This window comes from Rhamphochromis longiceps, linkage group LG20, assembly GCF_057381845.1.
Source record: "Rhamphochromis longiceps isolate RC_006_pf linkage group LG20, R_longiceps_female_GT1.1, whole genome shotgun sequence".
Classification (NCBI taxonomy): Eukaryota; Metazoa; Chordata; class Actinopteri; order Cichliformes; family Cichlidae; genus Rhamphochromis; species Rhamphochromis longiceps.
In genome coordinates, this window is record NC_140576.1 from 14,171,960 (window position 1) to 14,191,069 (window position 19,110).

Here is a 19,110-nt window from a genome sequence, read left to right on the forward strand (position 1 = left end):
AACTGAATATTTTATATTTACCCTTTCCCATTAGAAAAACTTCAACATTTTAGTCTGAGACCCGTGTTTTCCTGACCATTTTTATACACTAAGCTGTCTCAAAAAAGATGGAAAAGCTCATTGTGTTGCTTGTATGTAGTCTAAGGAGCTTGGAAAGAAGAGCGTCTGGATTTCTTTAAGTTGCTTGAAGACGTTTCACCTCTCATCCGAGAAGCTTCTTCAGTTCTAAGGTCAAATGGTGGAGCGTCCCAGATTTAAGCCCTATGGGAGTGTCCCCCCAAGAGGGACAATGAACCCCCTAATGATCCTCTACCTAATCACACGAGCCAAGGTGTAAAAACGGGTGTAGGTCACAATCAGTTTCGGGTGAACTCATTGTGAAACCTAGCCCCACCCTATCATGTGATTTCCTGAGGTCATAAGGCCCAGGATGTGAGTGGGCGCTGTAGGTAGTGCTTCCAGGAAATAGCCACACTTTTGCTAAAAGGTCTTACCTTCTCCCACCTACCTACCAACATTGAACAGTGCACCAAACTGTACTGGGTGAGTTTAGCTTGCTTTAAGTAAGTACGATGCATCAGTTCTTTTTTAAAAAACATGCTGTATATTCTCTTCATTCAGATTACTTAGAGCCCGACTGATATAGGCTCCTTAAGATTAGCCGGTATTTGCTTTGCTATTTCAAAATCTGATCAATTGGCCGATATTTTTTCTTTCAGACACAGAAAAACAATGTGTGGTGTGCAGTACTTATATATTAATTTTTTGTATTATGACAATAGAGTTTAAAAATAATTTGGTTTTACTGTCCCAACAAGTAGTGGATTACTTGTTTATGCTCTAATCAGAACAGCTGATTGTGTTTTTGCTGTTGCCACCAGCAAACATGCAGAGTCCTTTGGTAGTTTTTTCATCCCACTGTCACCAAGTGCTTGCTCATAAGGCATCGTCTGATTGTTGGGGTTTCTCTTGAATGCTTTAGGGTCTTTACGTTACAGTGTATAGGGCTGAGGCGCTGTAGAAATGCAAGTGAACTGTGCAAGTGAAACTATGTGGCATCAGTAATCACTTCATGGTTGAAGGGTGTTTCTTCAGTCTATTTTTTACTTTGCACACACTGAATTGTGGCCTTTCCAAACCAACAATACTAAAAAGAAGTCAGCAAACAGACAAATATGTGAGGTCTCCTTAGCAGTTATCAGCCCTTCACACAATCCTGGTTGACTGCAGACTAGATGGTACAGTTTGGATCCTATAAGCATGTATTTTGATTCAAGTAGTTTTTTTTTAATTGCCATAGTACAAAGTTGACACCCATGCTACTCAAAAACCTGATAAGAACCACTCCAACCTCTCAAGTAAAAGGTGTGGACTGACTAATATCTGAAAGCTTGAAAAACTTTTAGTACATATTTAGATTCCAAAACTCCAGCTCACAAGCTTACCAGCATTATGTACCACACTTTGTATTACTGTGCAGGTTACTAAGCAAATGTCCACATTCAGAAAGGTGCATTGACCTTTATGAGTGTGGACAACTTGATGCCTAGAAGCAAAGACTGGGTCTTACATATTGAGAAGCACAATCTGGTGCTATTATCCTCTATGATCTGTGTGTGACTGTGTGCACAGATTTGACTGGGTACCATTCAAACACAGCAGCCACAGTGCTTGAACGGTGCCCAGCATCCTTCAGTGGTGCACACGAGGCACACACAGATATTCACAGTAATAAAATATTCAAATATGCACGCCAATTGAGCTCCAGACGCTAAATCGTTTCAGCATGTATTGGAACGAAGCGTAATAATCACAGACTCAGCCGGATTTGTCTGACTTTTCGTGTGTATCACAAGTGATGTTGCCCGTGGAAAAGACACGTCTGGTCTGAAATGAAGATCCAGTGTGACGTCTGCCATGTATGTTCCCCATCTCCCAGTGGAGCCCAGTGCTTTACTTACAGCCCCTCGGGCACAGACTGACTGCTATTTAAACAGTGCTGGTGAGCAAGAAATATGGCACAATCAGCTCCCTCAGTGATACTCACTTTGATGAATGAGCTGAGGTGTAAAGTATAGATTACCATTTTTGTTGTAGCACTGAAGATATATATGTGTGTCTTTCGCTAGAGGGCTTGGTATTATGTGTGTGCATCTGAGTGCGTGTGCATTGCATATTCTCCCTTGTGTCTGGGCTTTCAGATTTTCTGGAGTGATTGTACATTTTAAATTCCTCCCCTCTCTCAATTGTCTCATGGTGAATGTACACAGGCTATGGACTCCATTGTTCCACTCTCTCAGTGCCAGCCAGCCCCCCCCGCCAGCTCGTCACACAACCCCAGAGCAATTTACGTTTCCTCCCAGGAACCAGGAACCTTTTGCTCGTTAAACAAATGTGCTAACCAATACACTGTGAAGCCACTCTCTGTCATTAACGGATTCTTTTGTAATGTATGCAGAAATAAAACTACATTTAAATGACAAATATTGTTTTACTGATAAGCAGTGATCAATGGCTGCTGACTGGCTGACTGAGTACGCTATGAATGCTTACCCATTAAGGAAGAATAGTTCATTAAAGGTGGAACAGTTAATGAAAGTCCAAAAATGTATTTAAAAGTTTAGTGGAAAGCTTTTTTTTAAGTCCCATGTGGTCTTAAAAGTAATTAAATCTAGTGCTGTAACCAGGTACGGGAGATGACATTTCCATGATTATCCCACCCACCAAACTGGTCCAGCTGGATGAAACAGGCATCAGTGAGCGTAATAACACTATTAGGCACACTAAACACATCAGGGATGTGGGTGGTGATTAACCACATTATTGCATCATTTGATCTCCCAATTTGCTCGTAGGCAGAAAGTTGTGTCTTAAAATTACATTTTAACATAAGACTGCTATTGATGGAGCACAACTCAAATGAGGCTTTAACATGAATTCATTTCAAACCTTATGATGTTCTTTAAGATGCCTGCAGACTGTCAGATTTTAGTAATCTTATAAGTTTATCGCAACACATGTGAAATATGGATCTAACAAATGGAACTTCAATTTCTTCTTTGTTGGACTTGCAAACATTTTGTTTTGCAAGTTTGCAAGTTCAGGATCTCGGAAGTGCACAAAATGGTATTCCAGATCAGTCTCCAAGCAAAAGTTTCACATGCTCTTTTGCATGTATGCACATGTGACACACCAACATTTCAACAAACTCTTAGGATGCAAACAGACGGTGATACCACTTAGTTCTAGATCCAGACATGAGAGAGTTAGTATAGGTTAGTAGTATCTTTTTCTCCTGCTTTTACATCTCTTTGTAAACTTACCAAATCGATCCATGTTGCCATTTAAAGTCTGTTAACCTCTTTGTCCTCTGCAGGAGTGTGCCTCGTGCTGGGTTGCATGATCTTCCCCGATGGATGGGACGCCGAGGTGATCCGTGACATGTGCGGGGAGCAGACAGGAAAATACTCCCTGGGTGACTGCTCTGTACGCTGGGCTTACATGCTGGCCATCATGGGAATCCTGGATGCCCTCATTCTCTCCTTCTTGGCCTTTGTCCTGGGCAACCGGCAGACGGATTTCTATCTTGATGATCTGCAAACAGACAACAAGGGTAAGTAAAGGAATAATGAAGAGCAGTGTTTTAAAAAGGATTCATTTGAACTAAAGACAACATGTCTTTCACTAAATTATTTCATTTATTTTCTAAACTCTCTTAGGCAAGCTTTCTTCTCATTCCTTTAAGTAGACTTTAAGAAACAGTCTTCAGGATGGCTACTTAAAGAACATTCAAAGCTCTTTTTAGATGTTGGCTGCCTTTTCTTCCAATCTCAGTCAAGATGATCCCAAACTGCTTCAATAGTATTGACTTTCAGACTCCAAGAAAGCCAATCCTTGACTAATAATGATCCATTGTGTGTATTTCTATCCAGGTATTCTTTTACTGCATTTACTGAATTTAGAAATGGTTAAAAAATCTATCGTAATCCTGACTTTGAGAAAATAGTAATAATGAATAACTATGGGGTAAGACTGGAAACATGTCTGAGCTGAATGCATCAAATCTGGTAGTGCTAACCGTCCACCCAGTATGCTTGCTGCAAGAGAGACCTTTTATAAAAAGATGGCCTCTGAAATTGAAGCCAGTGCAAAAGCGTATTAAACTTCCATTTCTTCTAATAGCCATCAGTGGGGGCTCCTATAGTTGTAAACATAAAGCTTATTTCTAGTCTTATTTAACACACCGCCTGCAGACTTCTTTTTGAAATTCATTATACCATATTACATGGTGACTCAAAGAAAATTCCACTGCAGGTACAAATATTTGTGACTGTGTAATTACATGCAGGTGACGCAAACGGAGAACCTAACAGTGGATTCACAGGGGGGTGATGAATAGGAAAATCAAAGGAATTTGGAATTATAATTACAGTTTTTAAAATAAATATTGATACTAATAATTATATTATCATAACATGTGATTATAATCACATTATTATAATCCTATATGTTACGATGCCGGTACATATGCATATATATATATATATATACATGCATAGGCTATTATCAGTATAGTAAGACAATGTTTGTTCTTTAAATTATAGTCTGATTCAGAATAAAATAGATAATAAAGCAGGGTATAATTTAAGTATCACTCATATGATTAACAACTTGCTTTCAAATTGGTATTCATTGCCTTTGTTTTCTTAGTCAGCTTCTACACCAGTAAGTAATTATTAGTAATTATTCTTAAAAAACAAAACAAAAATGAATACAGCGATGGCCACAAGCCAATTATGTACAATACAGTCCATACAATTAACTTAGTAAGATCCTGTTAGGAATAATGGCAGTTTTCTAGCTAACTTGTTAGCCCGTTATGCTAATATTTAAATCTTATTATAAAATGCAGAAAACCACTGTTTAATCAATTCTATCAACCGAAGGCAATAGTCACTCTCCTAACACTTAAACACAGAGTATCATTGTTACTGTAACTCAAAGCGCAACTTTTCATTTTAAACCTGCTGATCTTTGATAACTACTTTTCCAAGTTTAATCAAAAAACGTAATTTATTTCACTGTAATACAGTTATTAGCTGATTTTATCCAATCTTTCTTCTCCAGTTGCAACTCTTTAAACCCCATTACTGTAAAACCTACAAAGAAAAACAAACACATGTAGCGTAGTTCATAAAAGTAAATCAACTCAAAAGGTGAGTTAGGAAAGGCAGTTGTTTTTTCTCCAAATCTCATTTTTAGGGCTTTTTTTGTCCATTAACATGAAATTTGTCCTGCTGAAAAATGAGTGCACTCCAACCTGACCTAAGTATCTTCAGCCAAATTGCATTCAGTGCTGAATTTAAGAGTGGGAGCAAGTCCTCCAGAGGATTTCTGACAGTTTGCATGATGTTGCATCAGGACACTCAAATCGCATTGTTTCAGCTGTATGAAAAGAGAGGAAGAGGAGGGAAGGAACAGCAGAAGGCAGAAATGAAGGGGGGAAGAGTAAAAGATATTGTAAAACATTTTATTAAATGTCCTTAAATAAGGTTTACGTGTTTGATTCGATCCCACACACAGAAAATAGAGAGACAGGCAGAAAGAAGACGATCTGTAACGGTGGACGAGAGTGTGAGCGACACAGAGACAGGGAGCACGAGTAAAGGAGTAAAGGAGAGAGGAGGAGGGGAGAGGAAGAGACTGAGAGATAAAGAGAGAGAATAGTGACATAAGATGTCTTGGTTCTCTGATGATCTATCTCCATGATGGTTTCCATGGTAACTGGAGATATTCCAGTGCGTGGGCGTGTCTTTCTCTTCTTATCTGATTAACCTCACTGACAGTTTTAGTGATTTTACCCATTTAATGCTTCTAATGCTTCACCAGCAGAGTAAAGTTTCTCTTGTCACGCACATTCTTTCATAAAAGAAAAAATGTCCCTGTAGATTATAGCCTGGGAACAGACCATGGGACTCTTTGTTGGCTATACACATGACAAAATAAATTGAGTTGTACAACGGGAAAACTGGATCAATAATAAGCCTATTTAAGGGTTATGTTTACATATACAGTGCACACTTTGAAAATGATTTACTGGCATAAATATGAGTTACAGTTTGCTTGGGTGTTAGAAGCTTCTCCAGTATCTCCAGGCCTGATAACTTTGAATCTCAATCTTGGTTTAATACAAAGCCTCCGCTGGCTTAATGAAGATGAAAATATTATCATATGCTGTGAAAAACTATTTGTCCCCTTCCTGGTTTCTTATTTTTGGTCTGTTTTTTTTTTGTTTGTTTGTTTGTTTTACATATTTGTCAAACAAATTTAGTATTAGACAAAGATAACCTGAGTAACTACATCAAAGTCAAAGTACTACCATATGAAGTATTTAAATGACAATTTCATTAATTAAAGGGAAAAGTTATCCAAACCTCGTCGTGACCGTTCCTTCAAAGTAGCTGAATTAAAACAAAGAGTCGGTGCTGCAGAGAGTGGGTCACGGCACTGTGAAAGACTCACTGCCAGAGGTCACATTCCCAAGTTTACTTTTTCACATAGGATCAAATAGATTTAGATATTTCTTTTTTTTTTTTTCCTTAAGTAAAATCATCATTTAAAAACTGCATTTTGTATTTACTCTGGCTATCACTGCTGATGTTCTGAAATATGCAAATAAAAAAAACTGAATAGAAGTCAAGAAGGAGGAATTTAAAAAAAATCCCCCTGCAGCCTGCACTTCAGTTTGTGAATTATTGGCTGATTCACTTGTTTTCTCAAAATTCCCTGTTTCTGAGAAACTATTGGAGTGCTCGCCATTGGAGGGGAGTAGATCTGTATCTATGTTGTTCATATTTTTTGTTCTCTCTTGAGTAAAGCACTTCGTACCATGTTGTGGTATTCCTGGAGTTAGGGTTAGTAAATAAAGAGAAACTAACTTTTTATTTTCAAGGAAATACAGAACACAGAGTTGAGTTACCAAATTTAGAGCTGGATACAATTCTTAAATTTAAATGAAATAAGCTTTCTTGTTTGATCATTATAGAAGCCCTATTATCCTTCAACATTAACCCAACCATCGGGTTTCTTAACTGCATATTAAAGTGATTAAAATTACCCACAAAGCTCTTTTTACACAAAAAGAGTAAAATGAATAAGAATAAAAGTGCCTTAAAGCAGCTTGTTTCAGACAGAGGATGAACTGAGCATCTCCATACTAACAATCATGCAAAGCTACTTTTGTAGAGTCCAAGAGTAAGTTTAGGTTTTTGTTTTGAAACATTTAGTTTAAAACCTGCTCAGTTTACCGCATCACAATATCTCAGTTGTTTAATAACAGTTTCATAAAAAGAAAACATGTGGACGTGGCACAGACATCGATAGTAAATGAATGACCTTCTGTTTGTGCCCTTTTTGTTTGTTTGTAAGTGGTGACCTTAGCTTAGCTCATACTTACATAAGCATATTCACTCAATGCACAAATGCACTTTTTCCTGCCCCACTGTGTTTACGCCAACACTATTGTTCTTTTCTGTCCTTGCAGATTTTGCAGTGTCAAGGGTAAGTCGAGTTTCTTTATACATTTAATGTGCGTTATGTCTGAAGAATATATCTCCTAATAAAGAATTGTCACTGGTAATATTTGAGAAAACAGTTCATTTTAAAAAATTACTTTTATTATTTCACTATAAATATTTGTTTTTAGTTGATCGAGCAGCAGAGCTTATGTCAGTTCAAGTTTAGGTTAGGTATTCTAAGTTTGAATCATTTAAATATTAAACTCTGTTGGATATTTCTCACAGGAATATTTAAAAAGTTCAGCACAGTTTCTTTTTGTGTAGGTAGCTGATTCATAGTTATACACCAGAATCTCCTGATGCTCTTCGCCTTGACAAACTTCAACCTACACAAACTGAACCAAACACATTTTTACTGGTTAATCTGGTAAAACCATTTCACTTTGCTTTTACCAGATTAACCAGTAAAAAAAAAGTACTCCCAGTTTATATACTGTTCATTTTGCTGTCCAGTTTCTAAACAAAAACCTCCCTGCTAACCTCAAACAGAAACGCTGATTTTGGAGTGAAAAACACCATAAATATCTTAAAAAGCTGTGAAATGTTCAAAATGTGTAAAACACAAAGTAGGATTAAATCTAACCTTAAATTGAATCTAATTAGACTTATTGAAACACAGTTGAAACAATCCAGTGCTTATTCTCCAAAAAACAAGGAATCATGTGGTTTACAGCTCTGTGGGCTTATTCAAAACAGTTTTAAACCAAAGGTAAAAGATTCAAACGGCTTCTGACTCTTTCTTTTTATCAGCTGAACTCTCCACGTAAAAATGTGAGACAGGTCGAGGTTTTCCTGGGAATTTAGTGGCAACCACACAGTACACTACTACTGCAATGTAAAGAAATGGTACATTTAGACACAAATTATTTTATAATAATAATCTTTAGTATTTATTACTATTATTATTATTATTATTGATGACATTGTTTTCTGTGAATATAGGTTTACCACGATAGCCCTAAAAGCCCACAGGTCTAGTTTTAGTGTTTCCAAAATTACCTTAAAAGTTTAGTTAACCCTTTAACGCCTAGTGCAGCGGTCCCCAACCCCCGGGCCTCGGACCGGTACCAGTCCGTGAGTTGTTTGGTACCGGGCCGCGAGAGTTGAGGCTCAGGTGTGAAATGTATGGTTTTCAGGGTTTTTATCGGTTTTCAGCTTTATTTTGTTATCGTTTTTATCGTTTACTCAGTTTTCCTGGGTCTTTTCACGTGTGTTATGAATAGATCTTCTTTTTTTCGATACCGGTACTAGTTTTATTTTGTTGCGGTCCGTGGCGCAAAAAAGGTTGGGGACCGCTGGCCTAGTGTATCATATATGATACATACAGTTTTTTGCCAATTTTGGGGACATCAACATCATCAGTGTAAAAAGAATTAAGCAAAAGAAGGTTAAATAAACACTATTTTCAAACAATTTGAATTTTGGGGCAATTATTTCATGATTCAGGCTTTAAAGGGTTAAAAATTTAAATAAATCTTGTAAGAACTTTTACATATAATATTATTGTTCAACAAAGTTGATGGGCTGTTGCAATAGAAGAAAGGTTAAAAGAGAAGCTTTCCACAATGTTGCTCAGTAGTAGTAGTATGCTTTTAGTGCTGTTAAACATTACTGCATTTAATACATCAAGACTCTCAATTTTAACAAGTCTTTGCTTAAACTCCAAGCCACAAAACTGTTTCACAAAGGTTATTTTCTGCTTTATGTTTTTTTACACTCCTGCCCACACCGTTAATAACTTTGATTTCACCTATAAATCTCACCCATAGCTTCATTCCTTTTGAGCACAGTAATGAAGCCTCTGTGTTGTTTCCTTCAGATTGAGGTGCGGGACAGAAGAGAGCCACGATACGGAGTACAGCGTCTTCACTGAGGGCACTGGACAACTTCTCTTTCTCTGTTCTTCTCTTTCTGCCCTTCTCTTCTTCTCTTCTCTTGTCTCTCCTCTCCAATGATCAGGATATCACCCAATCTCAATGCAGACACCAAGTGTACAGGATTCTGTAAGATAAAAAACAACAACAACAACAACAACCAACCACACTGGGATAAACTATATTTTGGAAAAAAAAATTATACAAGGTTGTACAGTGCATTTAACACTTTCTCAATGAATACCTTTATGATGTAAAAAAGAAAAAAAAAAGAAAAAAACTTTACTGTATTTAAAGTCTTGATTTTTTGGTGAAAAGTTCAATCCTTAAGATGAAGAACCATAATGCCCATTTATGATTTTACTGTGGTTAATTTGACTTATTGCTATTTACCAATGTTGAGTTTGTGTGTTGTGTCCATTCATAGCTTTCAGAGAGCAGATTCTCAATACTCCTCACACACTGGTAGAGTGGAGACTCGCAATATGGCAGCAAGTCCATTATTAAATATTTAAAACACTTCAACAGGGACTCGTATGGCTCTTCATCTAAGGACTTTAAAATGTGAGAAATTTAGAGGAGTACCCCATTGCAGCTTTACAGAACCTAACATCTCTGGGAGATTCTCTACTGTACATACTTAACGATGTATATAACATTACTGCTGACAACAACAGCCGACAACAAAACCTCATCTGACTCTAATGCATTTGCGTATAGTATTTCTACCCTTGGTTTCAGTGTTCCTCGTGCTGGAAGAGCATCAGAGTATGTGCAAATTCATTGTGTTTCTTTGACTCCTCCCTTCTGAAGCTACAGATGGGCTTAAAAAACGGATTCCTGAGCTAAATATTCACCAGAGAAGCAGAGCAACGTGAATCAAAGTGATCATGTATGGTCACTTTGATTTCTTTTTTAATGGCACAGGAAATGAGACACATCCCTTGCATTAGCATGGCCTCAACAGAAGCCCCTTGTTGTAGTATGTCCCCATTGAGTATGGTGTACATTTTAAGCTGTTTAACTTAACAGCAGCTGTCTATTCAGAGTTAATCTTTTTTTTTTCTCCTCGCGCTATCCCACGATCCCCTTCTCCAGTGTGCAGTTTACTCCAGTTTATGGCTCCAGCATACAGTGATGAGTTTACTCTACAGATGTCTTAAGGCTGCATGAATATGACTGTAGGACTGCTGGCCCCATGTGGTGCAATGTTAAAAAGGTGATGTCACTTATATGCCTCTTTTAATAAACAACACTGTTTTGTAGTAGCCATAGGACCGATAGGAGGGTCACAATCCCAGCAAAAAAAAATAAACAAATGAATAAAAGAAAAAGACTTTAAAGAGTACTAAAACACTTCAGACCATTAAGTCTTAACAGGGCTGTTAGACAGCAAAGATTTAAAACTCTTGTCATTCTGGGAAGGGCTGCATCCAGGATTTTCGTAGTAGAGAGTTTACGATTAAAATCCCACCAAGGCACTTCCTGTTCTTCCATAAAATATTGGCCAAATTCAAACATAACATATGTTTGTCCATGCATCTGAGAAAATATGGAGAGCTTATCTTATGAGAGAAAAAATCATCTACAGTTAAATCTTACTTTGATATGGCAGCAACAATTTAGAACTGGCAAGAAAATCATCAAGATTTCTTAAATAATTCTAATAAATCGTAATTCTGCTAAGCAAAAAAAGGCTAATTTGTTTTTTTTGAAAAAACAAATATTGAAATTTAAGCATATGTAGGACAGATGTTGCCTTTGCCCTGTTCTCTGAAGTAGAATGATGACTGCTTGAGACAGTAGATCACATTTATAAGATGAAAGCTCCAGTTTTTTGATTTTTTTTATGGATGCTGTGCCCTTCTGTAATAATGGCCCTCACGCAAGGAACTTTTATAGTAGAGTCCCTGTGGTCTCTAAGAAGAATCTGTGCGGGTCCCTGTGGGCAAGTGCAAGACAAGCAAACTAATACCATGTTTGTAAATTTAATAACAAGATGTGTGTTCAGTCTGCTGTCTATAAATGATTCTTGCTGAGGCCCTTTGAGAACAGTCATATTGGGATCAGCAAATTAGTTACAATGTTACAATGATCACTATTCCGAGCTCCACTGTCCAAAAAGAAAGTATTGTCCATGTAACATTGTTACCGTGACGTGTCACCAACCCCACCCTGATTTTGTCCCTCCAACAGAGTAACTTGATGTAGCACTAGACACGCAAGTGTCATTGGTTGTTATCCATGGTGACACATGTATGACAGTGATCATTGCTACACCAGCAACTTAAAAACTATCATGTGTATAGCGATGAATCCTTTGCCAATTTTTGTGATAACCGAGGAAGTCTGTAGTCTCCTGATTTTAAAGACATGAATCTGTTTCATCTGCAAGAGCATTCAGTACTCGGGTTTGAGCTGTTGAGTTGTGACTCACAACTGTACCCGTGTGCGCTGTTATAGCTTCCACAAGCTATAGCCAATTGATTTGTCTGCATCAGTGACACCGATTGTCATGATACCAGCGACAAGTGGGATTCTAGCGTGACAAGCTGCAGTTGCAACGAATGATAAAGCAAGCTGCTGTAATCCAAGGCACCGTGGGGCTCTTATCCCTCTCAGAGCAGCACTTGAGGCTGACATACTGTAAATGAACCTCGTAAAGCCTGGCTCAAGTCACGACAAGAATAGAATTAGCTCTGCACATGGGTAATTGTTTCAGATGAGATATTGGCACGCTTTGCCCTTTTAAGATCATAATGTAAACCCCACGAAGTAACTGATTCTATTTGAGGGAGCAATTCATCCACCACAAGGCCAAAGTACAGCCTAGTGAGGGGCACATTATACTGTATTATAGTTAATTAGAATTCATGTTATGCTCTGTTAGGGATGCATTGCTAACACAATCACTGTGGACCAGTAAAAGAATGCGATTCAAAAATCAGACTATGCCATTACAGCTAAGAATTTTAATTAAACTATCACAATTGTGGAATGAGTTACGGGAAGATGCCCAATATGGGTTTGAGATCAGCTCAATAGGTTATCCTGGGTATGTTATCACTATATAATGAGCAGATAGCTAGACTGTAGTGTTTTTTGTTAGAATGGTAGCTAGCTAACTCTCAGGAAGCTGTGTACACAGTACTGTATTAAAGGCTCAAGTGGAAACGATCAAACACAAGCAAGTCAAATATGCGATTAAAGTCTTTTCATTGATGGACTTAAGATGAGGTCAAAGTTTAAATGACGCATTGCTCAGCTGCATCCCTTGTTAGTAGAGTTTAAAGTAGAATAGTGCCGGTTTTCCAAGCTGGGCCTTTAAGACAATATGACAACAGCCCTTATGCTGATTCTAATGATGCTGTCCACGCAGGCTCTGCACAGACCCTTTGGCCTATATTGATCACCCACCCGGGCTAGAAGTGCTGGGCCCTCATTCAAGAAACGTTTCTTTCACTTTAACCATGAAGTAACTGTACGAGAAAAAGAAAAAAAAAACAATGCAAATGATTGAAAGAGACCTCATTCATTTGGTATAGCAAAACATATATGTTTGCTTTTTATATGTGTGTGATCATTTGAGAGAACCAGAATGCTTTTTTTGTATCTAAAGTTTGCATAAAGCAGGCAGTAATGTCTCTCATGCAGTATATATTGGGATTTAAATATCTCCTATAGCGTGCATCTCTCATTTGGGAATACTTTCACAGGCCCAGGATGTATGTAACGACAAATCTACATAAAGAAAAAGAGCACGGGAAGAAAAAAAAAACCCTGAGGCCTAAATGGTCGAGTCAGGCTTCCAAGCATCATTACCTGCGTGATCAATGGTCTGGTCTCTTCTCCGGATACTCTGTTCCTGAGAACTTGACAATGAACTGAAAATATACCTTAACAAGGAACTGACAATACCTTAACCTTGATGAGCACATATTTGTACCACTTCAGGTGCCTCTAAGAACTCTTGATTTAATTCAGATGTGGTGCAGAACCAGCAAAACAAGTAGTGACACTGTAGTTTTTTCTACTGAAGACTACATACTCAGACTGAGCTCTGAAGTTAGGTGGGTTTTATTGCAGATTTGAGATCAATTCAGTTTCAAGTCAAAGAATTATAGCTAAAATAATATTGGCTAGTTTTCCCCAGTTATTTACCTTGCTTTGGGGAAACATTTTGATATTTAAAAATTTGTTGTTGTTGTTTTTTTGTTTTGTTTGGTTGGTTGGTTTTTTCCAATGTGCGATTGGACTGAATTCACCTCAGTCTTCGATTACATCATCTAAAGACATGAAAAAGAATGAAAAGCTAATAAAAGAGTCAATGACAAGTCATTTCCAATCTCTGGCCACAAATGAAAGCTTTGTGGATTATGTAAATGCCATTTCTATGTCAATGATTTCATCATCTTTTTATCATGTAACATCATGTATAAAGACATCGTGTTTGGGGGTGGGATGGGACAGGGGCAAAGATGAGTAATGTCCAGTGACTTATGTTATGATAATAGTTCTGTTAACTCCTGAAATGCAGATGTTGCCAAAATACCATCAATGATCATGTGTTACCATGAAAATGAAAAAAAAAAAAAGAGAAACACTTGATTTTGGTTTTGTATAACAAAAGAATGATATACTGATATTTGTCAAGTATTTCTGAAGAGATCTTTGTTTTATGTGTTAACTACAGACTCTTTCCTTTCTGTTATGCTTTACTTTCAGTGTATTTCAGTATGATGTATGATGATTGTTGTTTGGTCACATCAGGCTTAACATCTCAGACTCAGTTTCGTGTTACTAACAGATGACTGCTTGTTGAAATTTCAACACCCAAACATGTACAAAAATCTGTTTATAGGGTTGCTTGATGGTGGCCAAGTGGGCAGACTGTGAAAGAGGCTTGTTGTTTTCTTGGATTATGATGACATGCTGATTTTGATTTAAAAAATTATAATGTTGAATGAATTCCTATTTGTGAATAGTATTCCAACTCACCATGATGACAATTTCTGTTATTGAAACACATTTTGAGAAGGTCGAATAAAAATATTTTACATTCAAAAAATACTGTCCCAGCTGGATCAGTAGACTGTTTTTTAGTGTACGGATGTAAAGCAGAGCAGTAAACACTGTTCTTCCGCATACAGCCTCACACACCTCCCAGACAGAGTCCTGAGGCCTAGATCCATCACTGTGCATAAAGTTCTGGCTGAAATAGGACTATTTATGTAATTAACAGCCACACGCTAGTGCACCCGGCTCTGCTGTAGTGTTCAGGGTGAGTCACACAACCAATAATATCACACAGAGCCACTGCACACAGATGCACACGAAGAGGGTGGCATAGCCTGAGACTGCCTGTGACTGGAGAACCCACAACCTGTCACAGTAAGTACCTGTAATTCATCAGTGGCTTCCTTCTCTGTGTGGTCTGCTTTTAGCAGCTACCACATCGGTCACCCACAGTGTTATGTATTGAATTCTGTGCTGAATGTGTATGCACCCTTGGATACTGCATGGCTCGATCCACTACAATACAGTTATACTTTTAGAAACCTTAAATGTTTCACTGGCATTTAGGACTGCTTGGCTGACTTTTTATTCTCATATGCTCTATAATCTTATACCCCTATATATGTGTGCAGGTGAAAAAAGAAACTAATGTAATGTATCATAGCAAGGTTTTGAACTTCACCATGTCCTGATAAGCTTCAGTCACACAGGCCTAAAGATTGACTTCCTGACAAAATCTGGTTGCTAGGGAGAAATGGGATACACTTTATAATTAAGCTCATGACTAACACCATAATTTGCCTGTAATTAAATTAAATTTCCCTGCAAATACCTTCAGTTAGGTAGAACAATGGGTCTTACTTAAAGTCAGGTTATACTTTAAGTAAATTTAAGTAGTCTGTAAATAATTTTAACTAATGTGCAAGTCATTCATGTCGTGCATGAGTAATTCTAAGCATTCCATAGCTTAGAAACAAGTAGACACAAATTGTTCTGTAAGTAATTTTAATTTAGTTAGTGAGTCAGTGTTTTCCAGACAAAGTTCAGCAGATTCTGGCAACCTGCTAAAGACCAAAGCAATTGCAAGGAGTTTTTTCCTTCCTCTTTGTGTCTAGTTTCACCTGATGACAGAAGGAACTTTCTCCAACTACTCGCCAACCAACCATGAAATTGTTTTTGAGTTCATATAGGTTTAGAAGTGGTGACAAAAGCCATGGAACCGCACCATTCAGTGACACCTGTGCGTCTTGAAACAGACAACTCACATCAGAATAGAAGTGTTTCCTTATGCTCACTGACAAGAATTGTTTGCAGTAGCTCTTCCTTTTAATTGAATAACTGAACCTGAAAAAATGCTAACATATATATACAGTGTAAGCGGGGGGCTCCTCATTATACTAGAAAAACATTTAAGTTTCCTGTAATTTTTCTGTATGATACCATAAACACAGTTTATAGCCACCATGGTAAAGGTAGCATAGCAGCATAGCCTACATGCTCAGCTATCCTAGTTGTGCTAACACTTACAAGCTAAACCGCTGTTTACAACAATGCTAATTTACGCTAAACAAAAGCAAAGTCATTAAAACACGTTGCTCTGGTTGATATTTTTACATTCCATCTGCAAAGCTAAGAAATGGGGATAGCATGTATGTGACTTTAGAACTGCAGTATACATGCTGGGTTCGTTACACACACACACACATACATATATGTATACATACATACATATATCAAGCTCCCAGGCCTCTGGTAGAGGACCCAAGCTTGAAGGATAAACCGCCCGCAGGGGCGTGCTGGGTTTATATATATATATATATATATATATATATATATGTTGTACGTATTTTAGGCATTTACGGCTGGAACAGGAGAAAGTAATGAAGAGTGACATGCATCAAAGATGTCAGCCAGACACTATGTAGACAGTGCAGTTCATGGGTGTCATGTTATTCTGTAGGCCAACGAGGTGTCCCATTCTGTGACCCCGAGGTTGCAACTGAATGATGGAGAGCTGGAATACAGATGTTCCTGGAATCCTTTTCAGGAATCGTTAGCTCTTTCACATTGTGTCAACAAAGACCCATCTAACAGAGAGAAATCTCTGAAAACAATTAAGTGATTGATTCAGATGTTGGAAGATTTGTATTGCAGCTAATAGAAAAATTAATATGGCTGTAATCGTGTGTCATTTGGATTTCTGTGTGGTCTTTCTGCCAAGGCTTTGCTTCTGACAGCAGCCTGTGGACTTACCACAGTCCAGATGCAAATACTTCTTCACATACTAGAATCCAACCTACCACAGTCAGCCCCACTTATGCTCAATCTGCTGACCTCAGCCTGCCACACAGTCTGATGGCACGCCAGACACATAAGGAAAAATTATGTCATTCTGAGATCAATGGTTATGTTTCTGCCAAACAATCAGACATCGTGTGCTGTGCATACTGCAGCAAACTGCTCCAAGTTCTTCTAACATTTACTGATCCAATAGTAAATGTACATATAAAGACAACTTACCAATATTTAACTATTACAGTACCATCAAGGATTTAATGCATTGCTTTAAGAAATTATAATAATATTTAATTAAGTGTGCCTATGCGAAGGCACACTTATTACTATTGCTCGGATTTATTATTATTATTATTCTTTTTCCGCCTGAAATTTTGGACCTTAACTCGCCCCACAGTTTTGAGACAAGGTTCACATATGATATATCATTGTGTGCGGCTGGAGCTGGAATGAGTTGCTATGACTTTTGGTGTTTATTACTTCTATAGTTTTTTAAATATGAATATTTTAATGCAAGTTTTTGCCCATTCAAATGAATGGGAACGAACGAAAGTGAAACTTTACTTACTTTGTGGTGTGTTTGCTCACTCACTTAATTTGTGGTGTGTTGGCTCACTCTAGTGGTATGTCCCCGTATTTGGATTACCATAATGACAACAATACGAACGGCGCGCACAGCGTTGGTGCTTTCAGGAACCATTGGAATTCTTAAGGTTGCACGAAGCATTGAATAGTTACGGTAACGGCAATGGTGTACGCTTGGTGGAAAACTGCATATCCCACAATTCAAAGCACGCCTCTACCAGTCAAACAATGGCGGCTGCCACTTGGTTTAATATATTCCTCTTATTTGTGTTTCTAGGTCACAAAGTAAACTTTTAAGATATTTTCAGGTGAGAATGTAGGTGTGTAAACGTCAAATATCTGCTCGTTTTGTCAAAACATCCCATATTAGCAACAGATTTCTCACGATGTTGCTGCTAGCCGGCTAGCTAGTTCGGCCGGCTAGCTAGCTCGGCTAGCTAGCGCCGCTTCGCTCAAAAGCACCCAGGCTTGGCTTTCAGTGAGGCGTCTCTAACTCCTTTCACCCCCGATCGCTCCGCAAACAGTCTTTGTCTTAGCTGGACTTATTTTTCGTTTATATGGGCCGATGATGCTGGTCGATGTGGAAAAAAATAACTGAGTTGTTCATATACCGGTGGCTAGCTAGCTCCGCGTTAGCCACCGGTATATGTCTCTTCCCCTCGTATGCGGGGAAAGAAACACCGATCGACCGGTGGTGGCTAACGCGGAGCTCAATCGTGGATAAGGGAAACCCAATGCAGGAGAAGCAGGCGGCTGGTGAACTGAATTTCAGGTAAGACGTTATTAACTGCACTCTATTTGGGTCAGATATAAACCGAGTTTAGGTGTAGTTTATTTTCGTTGTGCTGACAGTTACAATAACTGTACTGCGTGCTAGCTAGCACGACGGAGTTTCTATACAGCTGTGCGCGCTAAGTTACTGATGTTGAACTTTATGACAGCCTCCCCTATTTTCAGGCGAGAATGTAGGGGTGTAAACTTCAAATATCTGCTCGTTTTATCAAGAAGTCCCATATTTTATCAAGAAGTCCCATATCTCTCACGATGTTACTGCTAGCGCCGCATGGCAGCTAGCTGGCTAGGGCGGCTTGGCTGACACCTAGGCCGGGCTGACTGATACCCAGGCCGGCTCACGCTCACGTTTCACCGCCGCATGGCAGCTAGCCGGCTAGCTGGCTAGCGCGGCTTGGCTGCCACCCAGGTCGGGCTGGCTGACACCCAGGCTGGGCTGGCTGACACCCAGGCCCGCTCACGCTGTCGTGTTATTTTTCATTTATATGGGCTGGTGATTCAGTATGAGTGTCCGGTGAACTGAATGTCAGGTAAGACGTTATGTATATGTAAGGTAGTGACTGGAATAAGTCACAAGGTGTCGCTGTTGAGCTGCATATATGTTGTAAATTTTAGCAATTTTGACCATTTGTCCTCTGCAGGACACCGTAGTTCAGATTTCTCGTTCGCGTGGGCGCCATCTTGGTTCAGTGTTTACTGTGATGTGCAAAGGTAAGCACTGTCAGTGGCGAACTGCATTGGTTTTGTTTAAAAATAAGTGTTCCACTGTGTAAAATAGCGGTTTGTCATTTAAGCCGAGCAAATATTTTGTTTATTGAGAGGTTCATGTATTGTCTGATGAGAGTATGAGACAAAGATATACTTTTCTTTCTTACTCTCATATAAAATATTTAGCTTTTATTAAATAGTTATCTGAATCTTACAACCAAAGTTTGTATAATAATACACAAGATTGGCTGTAGACCATTGTT

General features: G+C 38.4%; 1 protein-coding gene across 1 annotated transcript in view; it reads left to right on the top strand.

Annotated features, from left to right (window-relative positions):
- Positions 1-13,938, top strand: part of LOC146645071 (LHFPL tetraspan subfamily member 4 protein-like) — a 38,001-nt gene extending 24,063 nt beyond the window's left edge. Inside the window, exons 2-4 of the mRNA XM_085394712.1 lie at positions 3,377-3,613; positions 7,544-7,560; positions 9,397-13,938. Coding sequence (XP_085250838.1) covers positions 3,377-3,613; positions 7,544-7,560; positions 9,397-9,450 — 308 coding nt within the window. The 3' untranslated portion in view covers positions 9,451-13,938. The remainder of the gene's footprint in view (positions 1-3,376; positions 3,614-7,543; positions 7,561-9,396) is intronic.
- Positions 13,939-19,110: the final 5,172 nt, after the last annotated feature.